Raw genomic sequence first — 26276 nt, 5'->3', positions numbered from 1 at the left:
GTCCTTGTGGCGAGGAAGTCCCCAGACTGGCTGAGAAAATCCACAGTGGACTGTTCTCAGCAAACCTCCTTCCTCTGGATAGAAATAGGTTAAAAACACTTTGAACACCAGGTAGATCTCCGCCTGTGCACCTGTTCAAACACGCAAAACGAATGTCTTTGCAGCTTAACGAAGTTATTTCTGAGCACTGTTCTTCTGGGCTGCATATTCTGTAGAATCAGCCCGCGGATCCTTCGGTCTCTGTCCATCTGGCTCCATTGTTGATTGCAGACAGACTGGCTGATGAGTGCAGCCTGGATGGAGAAGCAGAAGTAGGGGCCCTGAGCTCGCAGGAGCTCCCTTAGGCTGGGGCTTGGCAGGGCTTTTCAGAGCTGCTCTCTCTCAAACCCTCTGGAAGCGAGCACAGCAGTCTCCACGGTTGCCTAATGGCCATGCCGCTGCTCTTCAGAGTTTGGCAGTTGACAGCTTCTGATCCTTTTTAAGCAAGAGATAAAGCCCTGGCAGACAACGAGGAGAAGTAGAGTCTGAGATGTCCGCTGAGATTTTAAAACTAGGAGAGTTTGGGAGGAGGAAAAAAACGGTTTTGTGTGCTGTGATTTATTGATTATTTTAAAGGAAGCTTTGTAAAAACTACAGTGTCTCTCCGCTGCAGAGATGGCTACACCGACACTCCCTAAATTTATCACAAGTTTGCATGCGTGAAATTCCCTCGTGGCTTGCTGACAACAGAAAACTGATCCACAGGATACTGACAGTGCAAGAGGAACGCAATATGCTCATGTTCCGAAGTGATTGTTTTCTTATTTCTCTGTGGGCCATTTACAAGGACACACTGTATCATCAAAATGCAGCTTAAGTTAGTTTGTTTCACCACGCGTTGAATGTATATCGTGTCCGAGAGGCTGGTGCCATCCTGGAGGAAAGACATCCCAATACTGGACCCTGCCTAGCCCATCATCTGTGACCAGCTCTTAATTAATTCCCTCAAGGTACACAGATAGAGGAGAAATAAATACAGAATCAGACTGCAAAAGAGAATTTAATCTTGGGGAAAAAAAAGCTGGAAGGAAAGCAGAAGGGCAACAGATTACATGCAAGGAAGGAAGGAGAAAGCAAGGGAGTCATGAGGAATATGAAGTCCAAATTTGTTTTCTCTGTGTCTGTTTTAATCACTCGTGGTTGTATTTAGTGTGCATAGTTGCGTACCTAAGGCAGTGTGCTGAACAAAGGCTCGGCGAATACTCGGCTGTGCTGCTTTGCTGCCTTACTGCATTTCTGTCTTTGTCTCTCTCTTTTTCTGAGGCTTTTTCTTCCTCTCACATAGTCTCGTTGTCAGGACAAGGATGTCACACTACAGACAGGCACCACAAAGAGGGCCAGAAAAAAACACTCTCTCTGCTCTCAGCCGGCAGAGGTAGTAATCGATGGGACGTTAAACAAAAACAGAGGAAGAAAAGCACACTTTCTGCCAAGCTTTGGAAAACAGAAGCCACTTTCATGGTGGAAAAAAGTACTTCTCAATTGGCTCAGCTCTTCTGTTGCACACAGATGTGATTTTTCACCATTGGAGAATAGTGATAGCTAGACACAGATGATGGGCATTTACGTCCATACATGAGTGTGTCGTCGTTACAAAGGTTCTATACTGTTTTTATCTGTGAGAGAAAATGGAGCGTGTATTGTTTTAAACGTGGTGGTGTAATTAGTGCTCCCAGTTTCCATAGATTTCCGCTATGTTGCCACAAAACCGTCTCGACACACAGCAGGTGTTTGTGTCCAAACAACAGGCATTTCTCATCAAGTGACAACCACAGTCACTGAGCAGTGCTTATCTCGAGAACGCTACACTATGAATATTGAATTTGCACTATATTTGCATATGCAGGGACACATTTACTCCGTGGCTAGTGTTAACTGGCGACACCATGGCTTCAGTGGTTAGCGCTCTCATTTCACAGCAAGAGTCTCTTTGTGGAGCCTGGATGTTGGAGTACTGCTGCCCTGCAGACAGGATGGGTCAACAGTATTGGACGAATTGCCGCCTGAGGGTTGATAAAGTATAACTTAATAGGCCACTTTCACAGCAGACATTTTGCCATGTGGTAGGAGAAAAGGCACAGGTGTAATTAATTACTATTAGTGGCTGCCTTCCACTTAAGTTGAGTCAGTTACAAAGGCATGGCTATTGTACATGCTGGCTCACTGCCGTGGCATACTGGGACACTTAAGTGAAATGGAGGCACTGCTGGGTGCCCTTATACATTGGTTAAGGTTCATACCATATAACCGCAATGTCCACGGTCTGATGCTGACTGGGGACTTTTTCTGTATGCCGTGCCCCCCTCTCCTTCTGTATGTTTCCTGGCTCTCAGTTAAAGGCAAAAATGCCCCCCCCCCCAAAAAAAAGCTTAGTTCACCCAAGTTATAAAAAAAACATGTTTCTCACGTTGGTTTTATTTGCTCAGTTTTGGAAATAATCTGATATTTCTACCTCTACCCCAAATCTTGGTACATGAAAAAGAGACAATTTTGGCTTGAAACGTTATACTTTTTTAGTATAATAAGAGAAAAAAAATTAAAGTGAGCATCTTGTGTTGCAAATCCTTTTGGAAGCAGAATTCACAGTTACAGTCTTGAACTCAGTACCTGGACAAGAAAGATGTGCGTATGTTTTGCACACTAATTGCCTTCACCAACATACAATTTAAATCAATACAACTGTTTGTGGAGCTCACAGCAATGAAATATAACTACCTATTTATAGGAACTACTTCTTCAGTAGAAAATAGCTCCAAAGAAAATGGTTGACAGTGACACCTGGGGATTTTGACTAGTCATGGTAAGGCACAGGTGTACATTTACTTTTAATGACTATAAGACCACAGGGAAAAACACGAACAATGACTTTGTTCTGTTCAAGTGTCCCAGTAAGTCACAACAGCCGGATGAGCAAACATGAACAACACCAGCACAAGTCAAACATTTTTATTTTGTAGTGAACCGAGCTGAGGGATTGGACAGGGTTGCGCAGTAATCCATGTTTTTTAACTTTGAAATCAGTCTTAATGTACCCAGAGTTCGTAGCAAAGTAGTCCTACTGATTAGAGTTAGGAACGAGACAGCATTGTGCAACAAATACAGTGATTCACTCAGGGAAGAGGGGGTGGCGCCGGATCAGCAAACGTTCTTGCTGCTGTTTACACAGGTTAGATGCAGCGCTGGACAGTGGGGTATATGGTTTCCATGATCTAAATTAGGTTGGAAAAACGATACAAAATGGTTGTTGTGTTCGAAAGTCCAATCTGACGCTCTTCACTATATGAGATTTGTTCTAAGTAATGGAGCATTCTTTTTCTATAGGAATTAACTATGGGTGGGAATCACCAGAGAATCCACGATACGATATTATCACGATACTTAAGTGACGATTCAATATTATTGCGATTTTAAATATGTTGCGATATGCTAAGTATGCTAATGTATCAAGAATTTGTAATATTAATGATTTATAAGATAAAAAAATGTATACTTGGCACTGTGTAATGATACGATATTGCCACACAAAAATATCGTGATACGCTGTATCATGTTTTTGCTCCCACCCCTAGAATTAACTAATGGTCAAGTTTTACTTTCACTGCCCTTGGCGCTCTGCCGCTCTGAGAGTGTGGTGCTCTGAACAACCAAACGCTATATATATTTTACATCTCTGCCACTGAATGAACAGTCCAGTTTGCACCAGCGTGCGCTCAGAGTGACTGTTGACAAATGCACCTCATGTGTTTGTATGTGTGTGTGAGTGTGAGAGAAGGAGAGAGAGAGAGAGAGAGAGAGAGAGAGAGAGAGAGAGAGAGAGAGAGCGTTGCGTGCAGTTAGAAAAAAAAAAAAAAAAAAATTGTGTTGAATACTGATATCGTGGGGGGCCGCAATATTTAAATGAACCAACAATAATTAACAATGACAGTTATAAACAATAATTGAATGAACGCGTGGGAAACCCTGGGATGACGCTATAGACAAGTTTGAAATATCCTTGTGAAACTAACTTCTGGGCTCTGAATCTAAAGCCGTAAATGGAATTCATCCATCATTCATTTTATTATTAAAACCTGTGGTTTCTTAATGTGACACGTCTAAATGCCTTCCATAAAGAAGGTCTATACAGCGCTGTCCTATCTCCTCCAGGGTGCTGCACCTGCCTCTATCACTCTGTGTGACATGTGTCTCAGATGGGAAGACTTAAACACATTTATAATGACTCTGTATTAATTGATTACATCTCTGGAATTTCCTTAGAAAACGTCAGCAGCATTCTTGATGGAGGCCAAGGTCAGAGCTACAGTAGCTGTCACGATGATGAGTGGTTCTTACTGAGATAGAACGTCTGCCCACCAAACAGGGGGGGATTGACAGTTAATCACAAGCACATTACACCTCTGGGATGGGCGCAACTGCAGCCTCCTGCCTTTGGCTCCAGCCTGCCTGTCATTATGATGACTCTGCGGCCTATCAGTGTCGGCCTTAGATTTATCTATCTAGACTGTGGCCTCGTCTTGGGCTGAGCTTGGCACCTGTCCATCCATCAGCCTCTAAAGTCCTCCTGTGACGCAGTGGACACAATCTCTCCTTCTGTACAGCTGCATGCCGCCACATGGCAATGCCATTGTTCACACCGTTCATTCAGCAAATACAACTAAATAAATGCTACACGGTGTTTGCGGACGTGGCGGTGTGCTCCTACAATACAAATCTGCAGGGCCAGAGAGACGCTTTGTCATTGTTGGAGCACTGTAACTGTGTTTACATCCACCAGGGAAAAAGCTGGCAGGGTTTATTGGGACTTAAGTGTTTCGGGAGGGATAGAGTGGGTGGACAACTTTGCTGATGGCACTGGTGAAGGCTCTTTTAAACAAGCCGGGTAATTACTAAAAATCATGCTGAAGGCCATTTAAGCTGCATCTGTTGACACCACTGTGACATGAATTTCAAGATTAGATGTATACGTGTGTGCGCCAACTGTGTGTTTGTGTGGAGAGGAAATGAGCAGATTGTGTATAGGGTTGTTTTGCTTGAATGGCTTATTATGCTGATTTATCACTGTTGAGTTTAATATCCTGGGATATAGTGTGCCTAGAGCTATACAATTAAATCACTATGTTGACTTCGAGTCGAGCTTTAGAAACTACAAATATCTTTCAACTACATGTAGTATGACAATTATGTTTTCCTGAGGAAGTGCTTTGAAAAAGACTTTCAAGCATGCCAGCATTTGCAAACTGCCATTCATTTCCTTTCGTGACTATCTCATTAGCTTCGTGTCAAGACGGATGACCAAACCATGGCGTGCGTTATTATGCGGCTGCGCCCTGCATCCCTGGGCGCCTCTCGGTTTACCACAGGGGCATGTCGCCATGCTGACTTGTTAATGGGATCAGTCATTGATAACAAGGAGCTAATGAAAATCTAATCAGAAAAGCCTGTCGCTGGATTGTCTTCTCCTTCTCTGAATGTCGCAGACACAAAGCTGCTCTACCTCTTCTCTGTGTCCAGTGAGGACAACTTCTATCTCAGGTCTCATTAGCCTGTATGATTTGCAGTGTCATCCTCCAGAAATTTAATATTCATTTATTTATTTATTCACTCATTCATTTGCTCTACCTATTGTAGTCCCTCAGGGACTAGAAATTACCCCAGACTGTATCAGAAAAAGACGGGAAAACTCTTTGAACAGGTTGCCTCGCCATTGCAGCAATGTTAAATTTAGCTTTTCTGTTAGAAGGGGCGTACAGGAAATGAATTAATGGAGCTCCATTAATTCATTCTATTTTATCTTCTCCCTCCTGGGGTGCTGAGAGACAGGACAAAGAGTAGGTCAAGGCTTAGGCCACGGTAATGTTGTAAGCATCCCAGCAGAGAAGGTCAGATGGATCTGTACATGGAGCGTTAAACCCATACACATTCAACAGTTTAGGAAATACAGACAGTTCAGATTTGCATATAGCTGCGCCGTCATGATTGGGGACAATGTGCTTTCTCTCTGTCCATGGCAGTATTGCTCAGGGGAACCACTAACTGGGATGAAGCCCTCAAGGCCTGGATGCTGCAGTGAGACTAAACAGGCAGGCCTTACAGAGGAATGTGTTAATACCCTGTAGGCGTTAAATGTAGGGCAGCGTTGGAAAGCAATATGTGCATTGTCTGGAGTGAAAACGAGAGAGTTGCACCTGAGTTACATTTGAACATATGCTCAGCACTTAATCTAACATGCATATAATTAGATATTATGTAAATGTTAATTCATGAATGTGTCCTCAAACACTGGAATTTTATGCAACATCAAGTAGTTACAGAACTCGTTAAGTACAAACTGTGCATGGATGCAACTTTAGGCTGCAGTATCTGTTATGTCTGAGAGGCCTCACTGATATTTCACTCAACTAATGGAGAAAATACCCTATCGATGATGATGGATGGTGATATATAAAAAGACCTATGAACTCATAGCGAAGCGCAGCACTTATCAATATTGTATTTGCTGTTATGGAAGCTCTGGGCTAATTGTGCTTTAGGGAGAAAGCATGTCTTTCAGGGCCGTGTGATGTGTTCTCAGAGGGTGATGACCGGCTGATAAAGTGCTGCTGAGTGCTAAAGGGCGAGGTTTATGGATTTCAGCAACACCCTGGAGCCACAGCTCAGCAGGATGACAACAAGGTCCCAGCCTTTTTCTCCACATGTTCAGAGTGTGTTTTTTTCTCAGCTTCCCTTGCCTCCAGTATGTTCCAGAAGCAGGCAGAGAACCAGTCTGGCAAATCACAGCCGTCCATCAGCTATACCCTTATAGTGGCATAGCGCAGATGCAAATACAAAAGGTATCTGCAGGTTATTGCTGTCCTGCAAAACATAGAGCAATAAACAGGGACATTTAAATGCTCTCGTTATAGTCTTTCTATATCTGAATTACAAACATTTCCCTTTTGATTATCCTGCAGGTAATTTATGATGCCAGTCTCAATCGGCTAAACACAGTTTATGGCTGGCCCTCAGGGCTCTATGACATGTTCATTCTGCAGAACAGCAGTATGGGCTTGCCCTTTGACCAGACTGCTAATGGTGATGCATGGCCCATTGGCGAGCAACTTTTGTTTTTTTTTAAAGACCGAATGGAGACAAAATTAATCAGGGCCTCTTGGTTATCTAGTTTGTCTGTCTGCGATAGAGGTTATAGCCTGACCACAAGGTTGATTACATCCCTGACCAACCTTTAGAGCCCCAGGGGTGATCTTATCCTCGTTGTTCTGTGTGCGCACACACACTGTCATAGGGCACACTGTGCAACAAAAGGTAGCAAGCTCCTGCAAACTCAGCAAGGACATGGAAAACAAGTGTGAATTCTCCAGTAAACTTTCTGCATTAAACATAATCAAACTATGAAGGATGTGTGTACCCAAGTCGTGTTTTATTTCTTGAGACTATGAGATGTGCTTGATTTATATTACAGGTAGGGATGCACAACCGATTCTGATAACCGATAATTACCTGCCTCTCATGGCCGATAACCGATACGATAACCAGTGATTCCACAATTTAAAAAGAAGTGCATAACCTGTAGTTTATGTACACTTGAGGGTAAGTAAGGCTAAGATGTAGTGAGAAAATATGGCTGATGTAATATCCCATAGCCCTGAACTAACCAAATCAAACCGACATCACTATTATCACAACAAAAACAAAGAACAGCTCTGACTGTTTCATACCTGCCAACATTAGGCTGTGAAAAAGACGGAGGTTTTCTGGGGTATTGTCAAATGACCTACCCTCAATGCCCCTGCCCCCATATGACACTACACTACAGATGAACATACAAGGATGTGAAAGGCCCTGTCTTACCGCCCCACGATAGCCTAGCCTATACCAAGTAGAATAGTGATGCGCTTTTTGTTTAACTCACACATTAACACTCAACTCTAACAAAAAAGTGGCTGTGTCTCACACACACACACAGAGCCAGGGAGAGAGACGAGCTCCACCTGGGTTGCCAGGTAACGATACAAATAATCACTAACTGTAGCATCACATGGCTAGCGGTTATTAATAAGTTAAACAACAGAGTCGAGCTTTGTAAAAGCTTGGTGTTGGATGTGAGCCGCTGCTGCTAATTAGCTCGTGCTAACACTCTTGAGATAGTCCTGCCTAACCTGTGTTACAGCTGCAGGAAGTTTGTCGATCTGGTGGGGTGTCAGACAGTATGAAAGACGTGCACATCACGACATGTTTTGCCCTCCGGACAGCGTGCTGCAGTTGTTGTTGTTCTTCTGTGTGTTTGAAGGTACATGTACCGCCACCCACTGTGTCAGGGTGTGTAGATGCTGCCCTGTTAAGTCAATGAAAGCAGTCTGGCTTCATATTATCAGCGCTGTTTGTTGGCTTTAATTTTAATTATCGGAATAACACATAATAACAAAAATGTCCCATTATCAGCTGATAGTTTATCGGCTGAAATATATGGTGCATCCCTTATTACAGATGTATATGGCCCATTGTTTGCTGCTGCAGAACCTGCCATCACGTCTTTGACTGAACAGCAAAGATGCAGCTCCAGTTTATCAGTGTCTAAGTGCTCAGTTATGAGGAGGGCCCTGTGAATATTAACAATCCAGAATGCATTAAAAGACAGTTCTGCGATTATGCTATTCATTTGCATTTCTGGCAGTTAAAGCTGAACTAATCTCTTTTAATGAGTTACTAATTTCAGTCATATGGTCAAGATCTGAGCAAGTATGTGAAGGATTTTCTATTGGTGCTTTTTTGGACTGCAGCACACACCACCTCTCACTGTGTGGCTGTGGTTCAGATGCACAGCTGGTGTGACAGAGTCGCCTGTGCTGGCACAGGAAATGCTTTTGCTAATCCTGAGTGATTCCTGTGTTGATCTGACTTGAAAAGAAGTAGTTCCACTGTTTCTTGCTTATGCTTTGTCCTTATTAGGACTTTCATATGGTTTAGTCTGCGGCACGGTTGGTCAGCCATGCACCATGCGGGGTTGAGAGCGTGCAGGACTACAGTGGGTGATTTTACTGATTAACACACTTTCAAGCATCGAGGAGGATCTAATCAGTGAACTCACTTGGTGTGGTATTTGGAAGGTCAGTTTTCTCCAAGTGTTCTTTGAAAGTTTCCACTTCCATTTAGAATTATGACTTCCTAAGGAGAGCTCTTGGGCCTGAAATATCAGAAATACTTTCTGTTCCAGCAACATAATGATGTGGAGGGAATGCATAGCTGTTGTGAAATGAGTTTTTAAAGCATATTAAACCTAGGTGGTAGTTCATGATCAGTACCTTCACCTCCTAGTCACCAGAATGACCCCTGAATTCAACATTTCGTTTATTCATAAGGTTATCCAGCTCTATTAGAGATATGCTTTTTGTGTGTGCAGCAATTTGTGTGTAAGGTGAAGAAGAGCCACAACTGTTGAATCACATTAACTATGTAATGCCCTCAAAAATTCCCACAGCAAAATGACAAAAGCAGTGTCCATGTACCCTGTACACTTCTCTCTTCTAATAATGCAATGCTAATAACAGTAACACAAATCTGAGTTAATCCTCATTTTAGAGTAATATACTGAGTGTCTGTTACTGTGTACAGTATAGGGCGTCAGTAAGAGAATGGAGGAGTTGTTTTTGATACAGCCCAACATTATGTGTGTGTGTGTGTGTGTTATGGAAGTTGTTTTAGATTATGACAAAAAAAATAGACTAGGGCAAAGAAAAAGTGTACATCTTCCTCCCTCCTTCTCTTTTCTCATGTCCACTCATCCGCCTCTCTCTTGGGCAAATCTGGCAGTTGATCCTGAACTGCCTGGAGGACAATTCAAAAGGTCAATGCAAGCAGACTGTTGAGAAAATGCACCTTTCCGCTACCCCCTCCCCCTTCTCTCCTTGGAAAGAAGACAACAACAACACTTGCTGACGTGGCCTCATCTCTCTCAAGCGCTGGAAGGCACAGGCCACTTCGACAATAGCACCACTTGTATTTCATTTATTTTCTGCTCGAACATCAGTCCTCAGCTGGCCCCCGTACTCTCTCTCCCGAACTCTCCATTTCTGCCCTGTGCGCAGCAGGCTGTCCCCAGAGGCGTGGGTAATGGTCTACTGGCCCTCTACTCTAGGCAATAAAGACCTGCAGAGAAACCAGTCACAGCTCTTGCTTAGAATGATAAGACAAAGTTAACAGCAGAAATTGAGGATGGGTTGTTAAGAGTGTAGACAAAGGAAAAGCACTGGTAAAAGGTTAAGAGTGCCCTGTGGCGCTGTGCAGCCTGATTCAATACTTTTCTTTCTGTCACTTTTCGGTCTGTTTTTTTTTTGCATTTTACATCAGGGCTTTGGAGAACAGCGAAGTCAAGAAATGAGGACACGGCGTGCAGATGTCTCAAAATGCTTTAAAGTCCAGGCAGCATAGACGGTGCGCGGATGACAAATGATAAGTTGATGAAGTGAATATCGTTCCATTATTAACATTTAGAAATAAATGACAGAGAAGACGTCATTTGAAATTGATTTCTGGTCAATGAGAAATACCACAGCCACAGGGGCGGGTAGTTTTGAAGAACAGAAAATGTCAATACGTATTGTACGCTGCTTTGAATATTTTAAAGTTGCTGGAGAGAGAAGCTGCTTGATGGATGATGGCGATGATAATGAAAAATGATATGAATGGGAGCGAACGAGTATGACAGAGGTGGAGCTGTGAATGATAGAATGAGTGGGGGGTGAAAATGAGATTAGGTTCCGCACTTCAGGTGGTGTGTCAGCCTTGGGAATGGAAAACCTGTCAGTCCTTCATGCCTTGATGCAAAGCTGGTAGTCTGCTCTATTGATCCAGCTGCAATGGAGAGGGCTCTTATGCAGCCAATACTGATGTTCTCACTTGTCTAACATTATTATGAGTGCGTGTGTGTGTGTCTGTGACGTGTAATCTGTTACAGTAAATGTCACATTTTAATTCTGAAAATTAGAACATGCCATTTATATTTGATTTAAGTGAACTTTAACGTCACGGAATTGACCGTTCACTAAACCCCTCCCCAGAACAGTGGTTGTTCAATCATAGCTTAGCAACCGTAACCAGGCACGACAGATCTGTCAAGTTTTGGATTTCTCCACATGTTGTGCTAGGGGTTGTAACAACTCCTTTCAGAACCAAAAACACTTCAGCCGAAGTGTCTCATGTGTTTAACGTTAGCTCAATTAACCAGCTAGCTACAGCTAAGAAAATCTGTCAGTGAAATGTTTAGAGAAAACTGTTGTGCTGCTTTTCTTTTCGAGTATAAGGTCAGCTTCAGATTCTCAGTAGGAACACTGTCATTGTGTGTCATTGTGATAAGTCGATTAAGTCTGTGTGATGTCTTATTATTGCTCTGTCCCTGTGTGAGATCTTCCATTAGGAGGGGAACTTGTCCATCCTCTCAACGGGTTTCCTTTTATCAAAGCTTCCATCTAGCCTATGTTGTTTTTTTTTTTTTTTTAACATAACTCCAGGCTTGAATTATCCATAAGGTCAGAAAATAAAAACCCACCAAAGAATAACTTGATTAGTCATTTCTTTGTACAGTGATGGGCAGTAAACACATTAACGCCTGGTGTTGGGGACAAGGTGTTTACGTCTGTGATTGCGGCGTCTTCCACTGAGAGCTCTTATTGCTCTGTGAACAATTTCACTACATGATGAGGCAATTTTACATTTGTGAGCCGTTTTCCTCAGAGGGAGACCAAACATCAGGGGAATGACAACGCTAATGTGCTTTTCAGGCCAATGGCCAGAGCTCCACTTTATTTATTTATTTATTTATTTACTTATTTATTTGTACTGAAGGTTATTGCGGACATCGGCAAATAAACAGACAGTTTGGGGACATCAGACCCTCAGAGATTGAGTCTGAAATCCCACATGACCTTCTCAGAACAGAGCGCAGGGCAGAATGAAGGCGCCTGGTGAAAAGACGAGCATCAAGGCCAATGTGCTGCGAGCTGACCAGTAATGATACAGCAAGCGGCGTCAAGGATGCATCTTAAAGCCTAACACAGCCATTGATCCCATTAAATTCAGACCTCTGCTCCCTCTAGTTTGTTGTGTATTTGAGATTACTTTGACTCTGGCTTTGGATGTCAGAGGAGCAAAGTTTTGCTGGATAGGTCACACAGAGAGAAAGGCTCTGTATATTGTAAAGAATACGCATTAGCTTTCTGCTTTTATGTTGTTTCCCTAGTTTTATTTCCACTCCCCCATGTTAACAACTCAGCGTCTGCATTCGTAACCTCACATAATGTATCAATGCTGCACAACCCATGCCCCACTTATCGCCATCCTTTCCCTTTCTGGTCTGTTGTGGCTTGTCACAGATAGTGTCACCTACAGCCTGTGACCAGGTTGTAGTCCAGCAGGGCTCCTTTATGAATTATGATGTGCTGGATCCGTCCTAATCTTGTTATGGATGTTCTTTTGCCCTTGGGAGGGGCATCAATGGAAAGATGGAACTTTATCAGATTTCATGGTGCTCTGGAGTATAATTCACGAAAGGTGCTGTGTTGTGTGTGGGGGGCACGCATGGCACCGCTAAACACTACAGTTTGATCTGATTAGTTTTAATTCATTTTCCGGCATTTATCTTTTTAATGAAAATGTAAACACGAAAAGCCATTTTCATGAAAAGCACAAATAGTGGAGTAAAACAATGAAAATACCACACGATAGAGGAAAGAAATATGACAAATAAATCAAAATAAAAACAAGGTACACGCTAACAAATGTGATCTGTGCTTTTAAAAGGTGACATAATAAAACCAGTAAAGCCATCAGATAAAGGTGATTTTGGTTATACCCTGAGATGTATGTAGTTTAAAACCTTAGGGCCAGTGATTGAATCTATAATCTATAATGTACCTGGGAGTCTGACCATGTAGAGTGTTAAAAGTTATCGGTCAAATCTTAAAATCAATTCTAAAACTTACAGGCAGAATAGAGTAAAGAGTGGAGAGATGTGTTCTTGCCCTCTACATTTTGAATAAGCTAAAGGTGCCCCATTTACTTTGCCTTAGTATGTGTACTGTTGTCTAGCTAAGATGAGATGAAAGCATGGATGACTTCATGTAAATCTGTGTGCATTTAAAGCAGCTTTATTTTGGCTATGGTTCACAGCTGGAGGAATCAAGACTATACTTTAGTCACTTGAGCTTCAAGACAAAGGAATTAGACATGAGAGGAAAATGATGAGCCTATATTTTATGTTGAATAATAAATAGCCAAGTTGTGGTACAAGAAGACTAGTCTCTGATTTTTCTAATATGCAAATGGTCAGAAAATTGCAGTGGCCCGAACAATGACCCTGGGGGAACACAACAGGTGAGGGAGGCAAATGTGGAAAAAAACAACTCAGTGGAAACACTGGCACACTTCTGCTAGCACAGTAGCAATCCAAGTTTAGAGACTAGTCCTAAGTGCCAAACTATTCATCTGTACTGGCAACAAAAATACAGAGAGTGGTCCACATCATAGGTGGAGATTAAATCAAGCAGAAAAGTCCAGAACCAGCAGCAAACACGCTTTGGTGACTTGATGATAGCAGTTTGGTTGAGAGGAATTTTTCAAATGTGTGCCATGCAGAAATATTGGCTTCTCTTTGTAGACAGAATCGTCAGCGAAAGTGAAAACCAATCACAGATTCGCTCTCATTTTGGAACAAGCTTTGTTGGTTGGTGTTTCAGCTTGCTATATTTGCGTTGTTTCGGAGCCGTGTGTGCAATTTTCGTAGCTTTCTCCTGGATGTGTCGCTTACGATCTGGCACCTGGTTGCTACCTTTTTATAAAGTTCCAACCATGCTGTAAGGTGGTTACAATGGGCCCCAGTGCGTGCTATTATGACGGGCCCTAGGACACAGTATCATGCACACATCGTCTCGTCACATGATCAGAGACTTGACACTTGAAAACATCACCATACATATTACCCAACAATCATTATTGCGTATCTCTATATCACAAAAATTACCTAAGAAATGATGAAATTATTAATTTAACAATTTTAATTGTTAAGTTATGGTTATAGAATAAGCATATTATTTTGTTATAGATGCTACTGACTATTTAAAAAAAAGAAAAAATTAACATGAAGGAGATAGGTTTGCTTTTCTCCACCCAGCACATTGTTGGAGGGCCCACTCTCTCTATTGGCCCCCACTTAATGGGCTCCAGTGCAACCGCACTGCCTGCACTGTCCATATTTACGCCCCTGGTCCCAACCTTACCTGCACGCCGTACCTAGGAACTTCCTGAACACAGCGAGAAAATACAGGCCGAGGGCAGAGTCCCTGCAGATAAATGCACCACCACACACCTTTAGTGTCATGAGTCTAGGATCATAAGTGATGATTTAGAGGGATAACTTTTGTATGAGTCAGTACATTGCTTTTAGAAAAAACCTGCATAGTGTACCTTTGAATACACAGGAAAACATTTTCTCCCCACATACCTTTATGCCTTAGAAGGTATAAAATAAACTTTTGCTTGCTCCATGGTCACATACATTTCAGAATTCTTTAAGTCAGATGATTTTGAAAAAGAACAAGGTCAGCAGGTTTATTATAACAAAGTGTTTTTCTAAATATGCCTTGGAAGCAAGGTAATAATAAAAAAATGTAATTAGCAATATCTCGTAGTTGAGTTGAATGTCTGTGGCCTTCAGTAACAGCAAAGTATTGCTGTTATTGACGAATGCAGTTTTTAAATGAACCCACATGGACCTGTTACACAAGAGGGTAATTAAACATTATATGCCACTGAACCGACAGCCGAAACGACTTCAGGTAGAAGAACAAAGAGACTGTCAGAACTCTCCTGCAAGACAAACTTATGAAGGCGTAAGTGTAGATGACATACTGAAGGCTAGAGTCAAAGTGTACAATCATGGACTTAATGATAACAAAGGCTGACGACATCCAGTTGAGGAATACTTTTTTAGATAAATTCAAGGGTTTGCAAGTAGCAGAACGGCAATACTTTGTGTGGGCAAGGTAGCAACAATTACTCTGACCTCTTCTTTACTTTAAGGTAATAAGTTCCTGATCTTCCCAGCTTCTTCTGAAGATGTTATTCAGAGTGTTTCCATCCCAAGGTAGAGATAAATTGACTGACCGTAAGGTTAATATTAACTACACAAGTAGAATCCAGTTTCTTAACTGTGAGAATCTGCTGTTTTTTACCTGTTCTGTATCATTGGAATGACAAAAATTCAAGTCCTGGTTGGACAAAACAATATTAAGATGTAACCTTGGACTCTAGACGTGTTGACAATTTTTGTCGTTTGATGAATTGTATATAAAGCCAATTAATCAAAGTAGCTGCTCCCCTTTATAGAGCATTTAATAAGTAACTGGAGAAAAATCTAAAGAAAAATGTTCTTTTTCTACATGATATATATATGTGTTAAAACCAATAATGCCAGGACATTTTCGCCATTTAAATTCTGTATTTAAAAATGTAGGAAAATATTAGTAAATCATCTTCCCAATAATTTGTTTGTCTTGTATTTATTAGATACTAACATTTTCTTAAGAACCACATCGTTGGCTCCGGAGGCAAGACTTAACCACATTACATAAACTAAAATGATGCATAATGTCCATACTGAATGGGCTGGCACGGATTATCTCGCAGCATATCAGGACTACTGCACAGAATGTGTCCAGGACCCCAATTTAATTTGCCAAAATGTTTAATTCATGGACATTTTCATTTTCATACATCATATGCACTCACACACAGCACCTTATTAATTAATATGACTTCACCTATCTTCGATTTGAATCTCAAAAGAGGTTAGAGGGCGGCAGAATGACTGCTTCATGTGTCTCCACGTGACATTATAGTAAATTGCAAAGTCAACAGAAAGGTGTTAATGATGTCTATATATAAAACAAGGGGCACACAGCCCGGATATAACCAGCAGTAAGGACAGTACGGCTACAGCACTTCAGCCCTTTGCTATTATTTTATGAGTCCCTTGTGGGCCTTGAGGGTGCGGGAGAGGAGACGGATTCTGAAAGATCTAATTAAGCAAAGCGAAATGAGAGTGCCGAGATCCTCAGCCCGGGACAAGACACAAATCAGGGGCTGTTGACAAGTGGCTGCAGGGCAATGGGGCTTTGCAGTAAAGGCCGCTACTCTAGCCTCCAGATAATGACCATCCCTACTTCCCTGTGCTCCTCAGTTTAACTTTCTTTATAGCTCGGGGTTAAGGGTTGTGAATCTCAATCTCATTATGTAAAACATCCGCCTGTGAAAATAGGCGTTCTGTCTTATTTGCACTTAAAGAGGTAATTAGTGTTTTCTCAGTAGCTGGGTGGTGCTGGTGAAGAAGCAGATGACTCCATCAGGTGTCTTGTTTTGCACTTAGTCAATGGGGAGTAAGATAAAGACTATTTTTTCTTCTGTGCCTGAAGAGCAAATAAAAGTTTCTACTTATAACTCTTAGTACTTACGTCTGCATAGTGAGTCGTTGGAAAGGAGTGAAAACACTGAGGAGTGTGTGTCGCGGATGTTTCTCAATTTAGAGGTGAACACTGTGTGAAGATGTAAAGAATTCTCTGTCTGGCAATTCAGCATTCACATGCTATTCCATCTGAGTGGAGAATAAATGTCTTCAGGACACCTGGCGCCAAGGCTGTGACTGTCTGGTCTCTCGGGCTCATTTCTGACTGAGAACAGAAAGACCTTGGAGTACAAAGACAACAGGCTTGATTATGTGGGTACACAGGAAGGTCTCCCAACATTGTTGTGCTAATCACGTTAGCGGGCACAGACTCAAGGCGGGACAGATGCTAGGCAAAGGGCAATGGGGTTATGTTATCCTGATTAGAGGAGGCTTTGGGGGGTTTTGTGAATCTCGTTTTCTACCTCCGCGTCACCTTGCAGAGGGAAAACTGCCATCGGTTCTTTCTCTCGCTCATCCTGTCTGCTTTTTCTTCCGTCTCTCACTTGTTCTCCGTGCCTTTCCCTACTATTCACTGGTGCCTTCCGATTGTGTCTTTTTATTCTACGGGGCACATTTCTTTTCCGGTTATCAACCGCCTACACATTTAACAATGAGTTGCAGGAGAATACTTTTATTTTTCCCTCTCCTGGATTCACCCTGCTTAAAGTGGTTAAAAGCGGATTTGTTCTTTTGTGACATGTTTGCCTTGGTTCATATGAGTCTGCTTAACACAAATCCCTCAGTGGCTCATATACAAACTCTGTCACTTATCTGTAAATCTAGTAACAGTTGAAAAACCTGTGCTGCAGACTCATCCACAATATAAAGACTGGTTTAAGAAATCTAGCCCTATTTCCACATCTTTAGTCATTCTGGCTACATTTTGACATTATGCACATCATCCCAGTTAATTTTATTATATAGAAATAATTTAAATTTCCTGTCATTCAAATTTAAGTTATGGCTAAGTTATTAACTCATTTCAGTCAGGAACACTTTAGTCAAAGAAAACTTTATTTCCATTTGCAGTATTATACTTGGCGGTATGGCTCTGTTCTGGGGCCTCTGCATTTCCTCAGGCTATACAGAAAGCTTCCACTCACCTGTGTGGAGAGCTTTAGGCAGAGAGAGCACACCTTCCTGCCCTTCCATGCGCCTACGTGGAAAGCCTAAGGCAGGGAGAGCAGCAGCAAAGACACCCTTGGGAACAGAACAGAGCAGCATCAAAGAGAAATAACACTGATAAGTCAGACACATCATGAAAAGGAGGAGCTGGGGTGGAGGCAGGTTGCAAAGCGGCTCGCAGAGGAAGCAGCAATAGTAGACAAGCCAAAGTGGTTTCCCTGAATGAGATTTGCCAATTGGTTGCATGGAAAGGAATCATGTGATCTATCAGCTGACGTCCCTCATCTCTATATGATATTAGGAGTGTATCTATGATTCAGAGATTGTCTGGAGGTGGCTCAGCTGGTGGCTAGCAGCTAACTTGCTAACAGCGCAAACTGTGCTAACAACAGCAACTTTGCTGAAAGAGCTAATGGTGCTAACCGGGGAGGAACCAGAGGGTGGGTGCTTTGCTTCCACGATGACGCTGTCCTGATATCAGCGGTAACCACCGTATGAGCTCAGTGCAGAGCGGTGGTGATCAGCGAGCCAGTGGAATAAACACATAGGGACAAACATGCATGCACGGCCGGACCGTCTACCACAACAAAGATCAGAGAAGCTCAGAACCCCCATTACTCCACTATATTTTTAAGAAGCTAATAGTTGTTTGCGACTATTTTAATGTTCTGAATTTCAGATAGAGCTTGTTTAACTTCACTTAATTAATCATCTTATAATGAGTATCTCCTGTCCCTTTTTGATATGTAAATTTTACTGCATTATACACAATGCTTGCTTGTAATTAAGGCCCGGCTCTCCTTCAGTGGTTCTCATTTTTAAAGAAAACAACACAATGAACAAATACCATGATTGTCTTTTGATATAAAATCCATGAATAAAAAAACCTTGACTAAAAAGTTATCACTGCCTGTGGAAAGACGGGCATTGCAGACAGTTCAAGTGTCTGTTTGTCTGCTTTCAATTTCCAATTTAAAATGATTCAACACCGCAGGCATTTCAGCTGCTTGTTAACTTTTTAAAATGCAGGCTTTACTGCCACAACTTGTGGGTGACGCCTGTTTCTGATGCATGTATGACAGCTTGTGTAGAGGGAACAGAATGGTTTAAAATAAACCAAATATTACAGATTGTTTAGGCCTGTAAATAGCTGATACCTCCCAGTTAAAATATACATAGATTGGCTTCATAATTAATCATCCTGAACACAAGTTGTTCTCTGAAGCCTCTGACAGGAAAATGGCAACATGTATGAAAATGTTGACAGATGGCAGAAGTGAAAAACTGTGGCGATGACCCATAAAGTTGGAATACTATAAATAACTGATGCATTTCTTCTTCCTCCTTCCAGGATCCTACATGTTGGTGAACTCCTCCCAGCATGCCGTGGGTCATCGTGCTCAGCTGTCGCTGCAGACGCTGAGTGAAAACGACACGCACTGTGTCCAGTTCAGCTATTTCTTGTACAGTCGTGATGGCCACAGTCCAGGGGCCCTACGGGCGTATGTGCGAGTCAACGGAGGTCCACTCGGCAGTCCGGTGTGGAACACGTCGGGGTCTCATGCCAAGCAGTGGCACCAGGTTGAGCTGGCTGTCAGCACCTTCTGGCCTAATGAATACCAGGTACAGACTATTTCCCTCTCGGTTCGAGATTCATTACTCTTACATGTAATGATGTGACAAATGTCTCTTTGATTTCATGATGTGTTAATGAAATCGGATGCTCCTCTGACACTGAGGAGTTGAGCAGTCGAGAGGTTTCATTTTAGTGATTAAGATCTGCAGACCCATGGACCGACATCTTGTTCAGCTGAAAAATGGTACACAGTAAGGCTCGGTTGATCACCACTCATTTTAGCCTCGAGGTGAATCTGGTGTTAATTACTTGCATTTGCAATTTAATTAGCATTGATTCCCTTGCGAATGTAGCCAACGTTTGTGCTCGAGGGCCCTAACTAGGTCTCTTGTGGGCATGCCTGGTGGAGATTTCACCCACTGAGGCCCATGTACTGTGTATACAGCCAACAATTTGCATAGCATGCTATTGCCTTCTTATAGTAGATGGACATTGACTGGCATCGTGTGTTGGTGCCTGATGTGCTGTGGTCTGTAGATGGCACAGTCAGGTGAGCACAAGGGATATCCATCTATTAATCCAATTTCTTTTTTCTGCAAACTCTGCGGAGCTGTCAAAAAGCAATTAAGTTGACTAGTGTGCATTTTATCAAGAACTGTCAATCCCCCCCAACTTAATTAAATTCTATTCGGCTCTGCAAGATCTGACCTTCACTATGTAAAAGATAGTCCTTTGTACAAACAGAGAGCTAGATGTAGGCTGACACTGTAAGGTATCAGACACATAGTATACAGACAGTAACACTCATACACAAACATCTTAGAGAAAGTTTGCTGTGTTCCACGCTGAAGGACAAATACAGTGTTGCAAGCTTTATTCTCATTAGAGAGAAATATTTATATGATTAATAGGTAACTATTACTATTCTGAATACTAATATTTAAACATCTCGGCTCTTTGACCAAGGGAAAATGGAGATTATTTTATTTGATTCAGAAAGATACAGTGCCCCATAAGTCTTAGCCACACTGTCAAAGCCTTGTGGGATTTGTTGTTCCCACGGCTCATATTTGCATGCCAAACATGAGGCTAGAAGAGTGGAGAAAAAGTAAACTTGGCTCTGTGTACTGTAGGTAAAAAAAAAACTTCCAGCACATTTAAAACACACTAATTAACACATTAACAACAAGTTGTGTTTTCATTTTTCAGAGGGTTATATGCTTGACTATGTCTTGGTTGGTCGCAGTGACTTACTGAAGTCTAGTCATCACTGTGAGGATACCAGGCAGGCATTTCTGTACAAATGAAACAATGAAACAAAATAGATCATTCAACATAATGATTAGTGAGCTTTAGAGGTACTGGTAGGTCCGTCTTTTTTTAACCTTTGGACATAGCTAGGTTAGCTGTTTTCCCCTGTTTCCAGTCCTCATGCTAAGCTAAGCTAAGCTAAGCTTCTGGCTCCTGCTTCATATCTAGCATACAGATATAAGAGTGGTTCCATCTTCTTGTCAAAGTCTAAAGTTTTTTTTTCCGTAATGTTGACGTGACACCAGAAATTTAAACTTTGAAACAATAATAGTATAAAAAAAAAACTATAGTCAATACGTCTTTCGATACCACAGCAAAAAGAAGAGAAAATCTTAGGCAGACAAAATAATAATAATATTTTTTTTCTTTTTTGTGCCTCCACGCCAGCGATAACCTGGAGACATTATGTTTTGGGGTTGTCCGTCCGTCCGTCTGATTCTTGTGAATGCAATATCTCAAGACATATTGAGGGATTTTTTTCAAATTTGGAACAGGGTGAACTGATTTGATTTTGGTGTTCAGTGGTCAAAGGTCAAGATCACTGTGACCTTGCATCTGTCTCATTCTTGTGAACCCGATATCTCAAGAACACCATGGGGGATTTTCTTCAAATTTGGCACAAATATCCACTTTGAGTCCAGGATGAACTGATCAGAATTTGGTGAGCGAAGGTCAAAGGTCACTGTGACCTCGTCTGTCTCATTCTTGTTTATGCGATATCTCATGCCTTGAGAGAATTTCAAAGTTGGCACTAGTATCAACTTTGAGTCAAGAGTGAGCTAATCAGACTTTGGTGGGCAAAGATCAAGGTCACTGTGACCTCACAGAACACATTTTTGGCCATAACTCAGGAATTACTTTCACACACATGTCTAACAGGATAAAATGATGAGGTGATTACATTTTATATCCAAATGGTCAAAGGTCAGCTTTAATGTGACATAATAATGTCCTGCAAAAACACTTTTCTGGTCATTACTCAACAGAAGGCGAGACATTTGATAAGATGCAGAATTGGTGACACTAATCTCAGGTGCCCACCTTGAAACTGTGCTCACTGTATAGATCCTCTGTGCTCCCGGTGGGAAGATATACATGGGGCATCCATGTTTTTGACACTTGACAGGTTTGTGGAGGCATAAAACTGGGGTAGTAATTCTAGTTTTATTAACAACCTGCATAAAGTACTGGTACAGACAAAAGTCACTGAGCACATGGATTTGTTTCTGGAGAGAATTCTGTCACAGTCACAGGTTGAAGACCAGTTGTTTTTCTTCTGTGTAGTTTCATCTGTGCAGCCTTGGGTTGCAAATCTGATTGTAGATCTGTATCTTCCATACCATCAAATGTATATCTAATTGAGATTGTATCATTTTAAATGCATGGTAATTAATCCTCAATTCCCAGAGATGTTAAAATTATTTATTATTTAAATGCTAACAAAATAATCCTCTTTCTGTCTTGTTAAAATTTAACTTTTTCTTTTGGCCATTGATATTTATTTTAAATGAGAATATAAACAGTAAGACAAAGAGATTCTCAGCTTTTTAGAAATACTTTTGAAATAAACCATCTATGCAGAAAACCCATTAAGTTAAAGATGTGTGGAGCTGTGTGGAGACGGTGGAGCTGAGGCTACAGACTTTGGCTCTTTATAAACGGTATTTTCAGGTGTCATCTCAGTAGCTACAAATCAGTATACAAGAGGACTGCAAACTCTACTAATCAGTGCTGCTATCAGACACACCTTCTCCTGAGCTTTGCCCCTCATAAACAGGCTAGCAAGGACCCCTGCCAGTAAAACTGTTCATTAGCTCAATTGTGCAACAAATAATGAGGTCCTCACTGTCGGATTCTTTTCTTTTCATGGCATTTTCAGTGTGAATCATTACTTTTACAATACCCTTATTAAATGTATGAAATTGCTGCTGTTGCTCTTATTATGAATGTTTAACAAAGAGTGAGCTGAAAATGTTCGAGTGTTTTTGCTAAGGAGAGCTCCCCTGCTGATGGATGCGGTGAGAGCGGAGCTGTGATCTCTCTGTTATAAAACAGACTCCATAACCACTATTCTGCTCTATCACCACATCAGGACAGATACGCCATAAATACAATAATAACATGTTTTGCCCTGCCTCTTTTTTTCTGTCCAGTATTGAATTTGCCCATGTAGTTAGCGGTTCTGTTCTCCTCATCCTCCCTTCCTCTTCCCCCAGTAGAGTTGTGTACTTTCTTGTCTTACAGTCCTGTAAGCATCCCAGTAAATAGTGATGGCTCATAGGTGAGTCAGAATTGTGCTGCGGTCTCCGATGAGAGGCTCCAGTTAAGAGAAGGAGGTTTATAATGGGCTCATGAGGAGGAGTAGATGACTCTGAAGACAGGACAAACTGTACAGGCGAAGGAAATGGGCCTAACACTTAAATTAGTATTGACAGTATAGCCTTTTTATAGAACAGCTTAAACGGCTAATGACCTCGCTTTTATCTCATGTGTGGGAAAACACAGTGTTCAAATGTGTTGGATTAAAATTGTTAATATTGGGGATTTGGTCATCAGGTTTTGGCACTATTAGAGAAAATGTATCTTCTCTTCTTTTGCTTTCTCTCTCATTTCACATTTTGCTTTAACTCAGCTGCAGCTTGCTTCTTAGCACAAAGAGAGCAAAACAAACTGCCCCCTCAAAGTCACATATACCACAGCTTACATCGCTAATCTCTCTGCAGTCAAAAAGCTCATCACTGTGGAATGACACAGGGTCTTGCCTCGCAACACGTCACTGCTCTCTTCTACACAGACGAAACAGAAAAGGGTAGATGTGGAGGCTGAATGTTTTCTTTAACAGCTTCTTAATGCTAGCTGTCCTCTGTTGTTAACCAGCAGTGCCGTGAAAACAGAACAAAAAAAAAAAAAGGAAAACAATGGGACTTTGTTTCAGCTTCAACAAAGGTCTCTTGAAATTCACCTGACACTTTTCCCTTTAAAGCACGTTAGCTGCCGCTTGTGTGACTTATATACTAAAGGGTTCGGGTTATATCAGCTCCATAGCAAGTCTAATACAATCACTTTGGATTTTAAGTGATAGGCAGGCAGATTTACCCTGTCATTAAACTAGCAAAGCACTCTTTTGAAACAGAGGTGGAGAAAAGGCACGTCTTATCATTGTCTCTGAGTGAAATAAATCCCAGGAGGGCACGCATCATTTTGGAGGCGGTTTTCAAATCCGCAGGTTTTTCCCTCTTATTAGATTTCAGGTCATATTAGAGCTCCCAGTTCCTTGCCTACAGCACAGGGATTCAAAATGTCAGCGTAGCCTTTTGCACTGCACAGATACAGATGTGAGATTACTTTCAAGGATGCTCATTTCACGGTTTAGGGTGTAATGAAATACCTTGTTTACAGCACACACATACGGTGTTTATGTCTTGAAAATGTCATTGTGGAATGTAATTAAAAACAGTCAAAGCAATTCTCTGATAATCACCAAAACTAAGAGAATTAATATGCTGAAAACCAAAATCCTCCCCCAGTCTTCTTCTTCTCTGATCAGGTTGCCCTTTATATTAATATCAGCGTTGACAAGCATTACACGCACATCGCTACCTCGTATCACAGTTGTGAAATTGGGATTTGGAGTTCAATGGATTTTGGGGGTGAAAATCCAAGAGAGCAAGATCACCTTGAGATGTCTCGATTGAAGATGTCATGTGGTGTACATTGCCATATTTCTCTCTCTGCCTCTTATTGGTAGAAGTGTTTGCAATACCTGGAGAACCTTGTTATCAAATATTAAAGATGTTATCCAGCCCTCCAAGACTGCCAACTAGAGCAGGGGACATGTCCCCCTCCCCTCTTTACCATCGCTCACTTTCTTCTCTCTCCTTCTAAATGTCAGAATCTTCTTCAGACTTGCTTTTCTTCTGTATTACTTTACTTTTTTCACTTGTTGATATTGAATATATTATTCAAACCCACTTTAACTCCATCCTAACCTTTGTAGGTGTTCTCACTTTAAGGATAGGTTTGATTTCATTTCATGTCTTTCTTACTACAATACTCACATCATGTCAAGTATACACTGAAATAGGTATTTCCTCTGCGCAATCATTGCTCCAGTATATGCTGCTCATGAAATGGCCCTGTCCCAGTAAGAAGACCCACAATCCTTCTTCCATACAATCACATATTCAATCAACGACAAATGAAATCAATCAAGTAACCAAAAACATATGGAATGTGTGTTTTGTATTAAAGCTACCATGCAACATTTTGGGAAATGTGTTTAATCACTTTGTTTACAAGATTGAGATGAGAAGATTGATTCCAACCTCAGCTAGAGTTTGAACGCTGTTAGCCTAGTTTAGCCTAAAGACTGGAGACTTGATGAAACAGCCCGGCTCTGTCCAGAACATGCCTGGAACTGTATCTTAGCAAAGAACCACAATTTGTTGTTTTCACAAGTCATACTTAACATATATTGTTTGATATATCTGTACAAAAACTGTCAAAAAGAGAAGTTCAGGTGTTACCGTGGTTATGTGTTGGACTATTTCTTGGCCAGGTGCAGTGACTTCCTGGGGCCGTGTCATCACTGTAAGGTTGCTTGGCAATGTATTTGGCATAAAGGAGATAAAAAGTGTTAAATAGTGATCTTTTGTCACCAGCAAGGGTGATGAAAAGATAGAGCTGTGGAGGAGTGACGGGTGGATCCAGCCCATTCTCATTCCAAGGTCGTCAAATACTGCCGCTTTGTCAGTGATTTCAGCCCCAGACACCTGGTGCTTAAAGCCACCTTTTGTGATGGAATGATAGGAGGCCTGGTGGCGTCAGTATGTAACGCGGCTGGACGTAATCTTTCATGGTGCTATGATACACCGCTGAATGGCATCAGGTTGAAACACTGCTGGTAATGAGCTTAAAAGTCCCTATTGGGTAGGTGGGAGGGGTACTGGATGGATCCAACAAACCCTGGACTTTCACCTGGGAGCCTAGAATTCGCTTCCCTTATGATGTAGACCCAGACGTTGCGCTAGACTTTTTCGTCGGCGGTCATTTTAACCGACAGGGTCAATCTATTTTTACCGGTCATTTTAATTTTCCTTTAAGATATTCAAAGATATTTAGTTTTCATTCGTTCATTTTTGAATAAATCCAACAAGCAAGTTATAAAGTGTGCATTAATAAGGACATGAACGAAAAGATGAACAGACATTCACACACCCGTGCCATTCTGGACACACCGGACGCGGAACCGAAGCGCAGCGCCCAGCAGCAGAGGCAGTTTTCAGTCGGCGCCCATGTTAACCTATCTGACTGTCCACACAAGCCGCTGAGCAGAGCGGAGCACCCGCGGAGGCAGCGCTTCAGTTCGGCGTCCGGTCTACTTTTCACGCGAGCCGCGAGCGCTTCTGTCAAGCTGGATAGAGCAGATTGTACCAAACAGGAAGTCGGACACAGAAAAGACGAGAGAATCCGGCCAATTTTCAAAATAAAATAACAGCACGCACTGAGGAACGTGAGGAGAAAATACCATCTTTATAATTTAAAATAACACAACAGTGCATAACCGAACACATTTTTCAATACCCTAATCACTTCATTATAATTTTAATTTTGTGTCATCGAGCCTACAGGCATAACTACATAAATAAAAATGGTCAGAACAATATGAGCCTACAGGCATAACTACATAAATAAAAATGGTCAGAACAATATGCCCTATTCATTCAGTGTTTA

The 26276-nt window shown here is 41.7% G+C and overlaps 1 protein-coding gene across 1 annotated transcript in view; it reads left to right on the top strand.

Annotated features, from left to right (window-relative positions):
• The window catches only part of LOC126391843 (receptor-type tyrosine-protein phosphatase U), a 218120-nt gene that overhangs the window by 94143 nt on the left and 97701 nt on the right, over positions 1–26276 (top strand). The window contains exon 3 of the mRNA XM_050046801.1: positions 19008–19279. Coding sequence (XP_049902758.1) covers positions 19008–19279 — 272 coding nt within the window. The remainder of the gene's footprint in view (positions 1–19007; positions 19280–26276) is intronic.

Source organism: Epinephelus moara, chromosome 6 (assembly GCF_006386435.1).
Source record: "Epinephelus moara isolate mb chromosome 6, YSFRI_EMoa_1.0, whole genome shotgun sequence".
Classification (NCBI taxonomy): domain Eukaryota; kingdom Metazoa; phylum Chordata; class Actinopteri; order Perciformes; family Serranidae; genus Epinephelus; species Epinephelus moara.
This window is presented reverse-complemented; position numbering and strand designations above follow the sequence as displayed.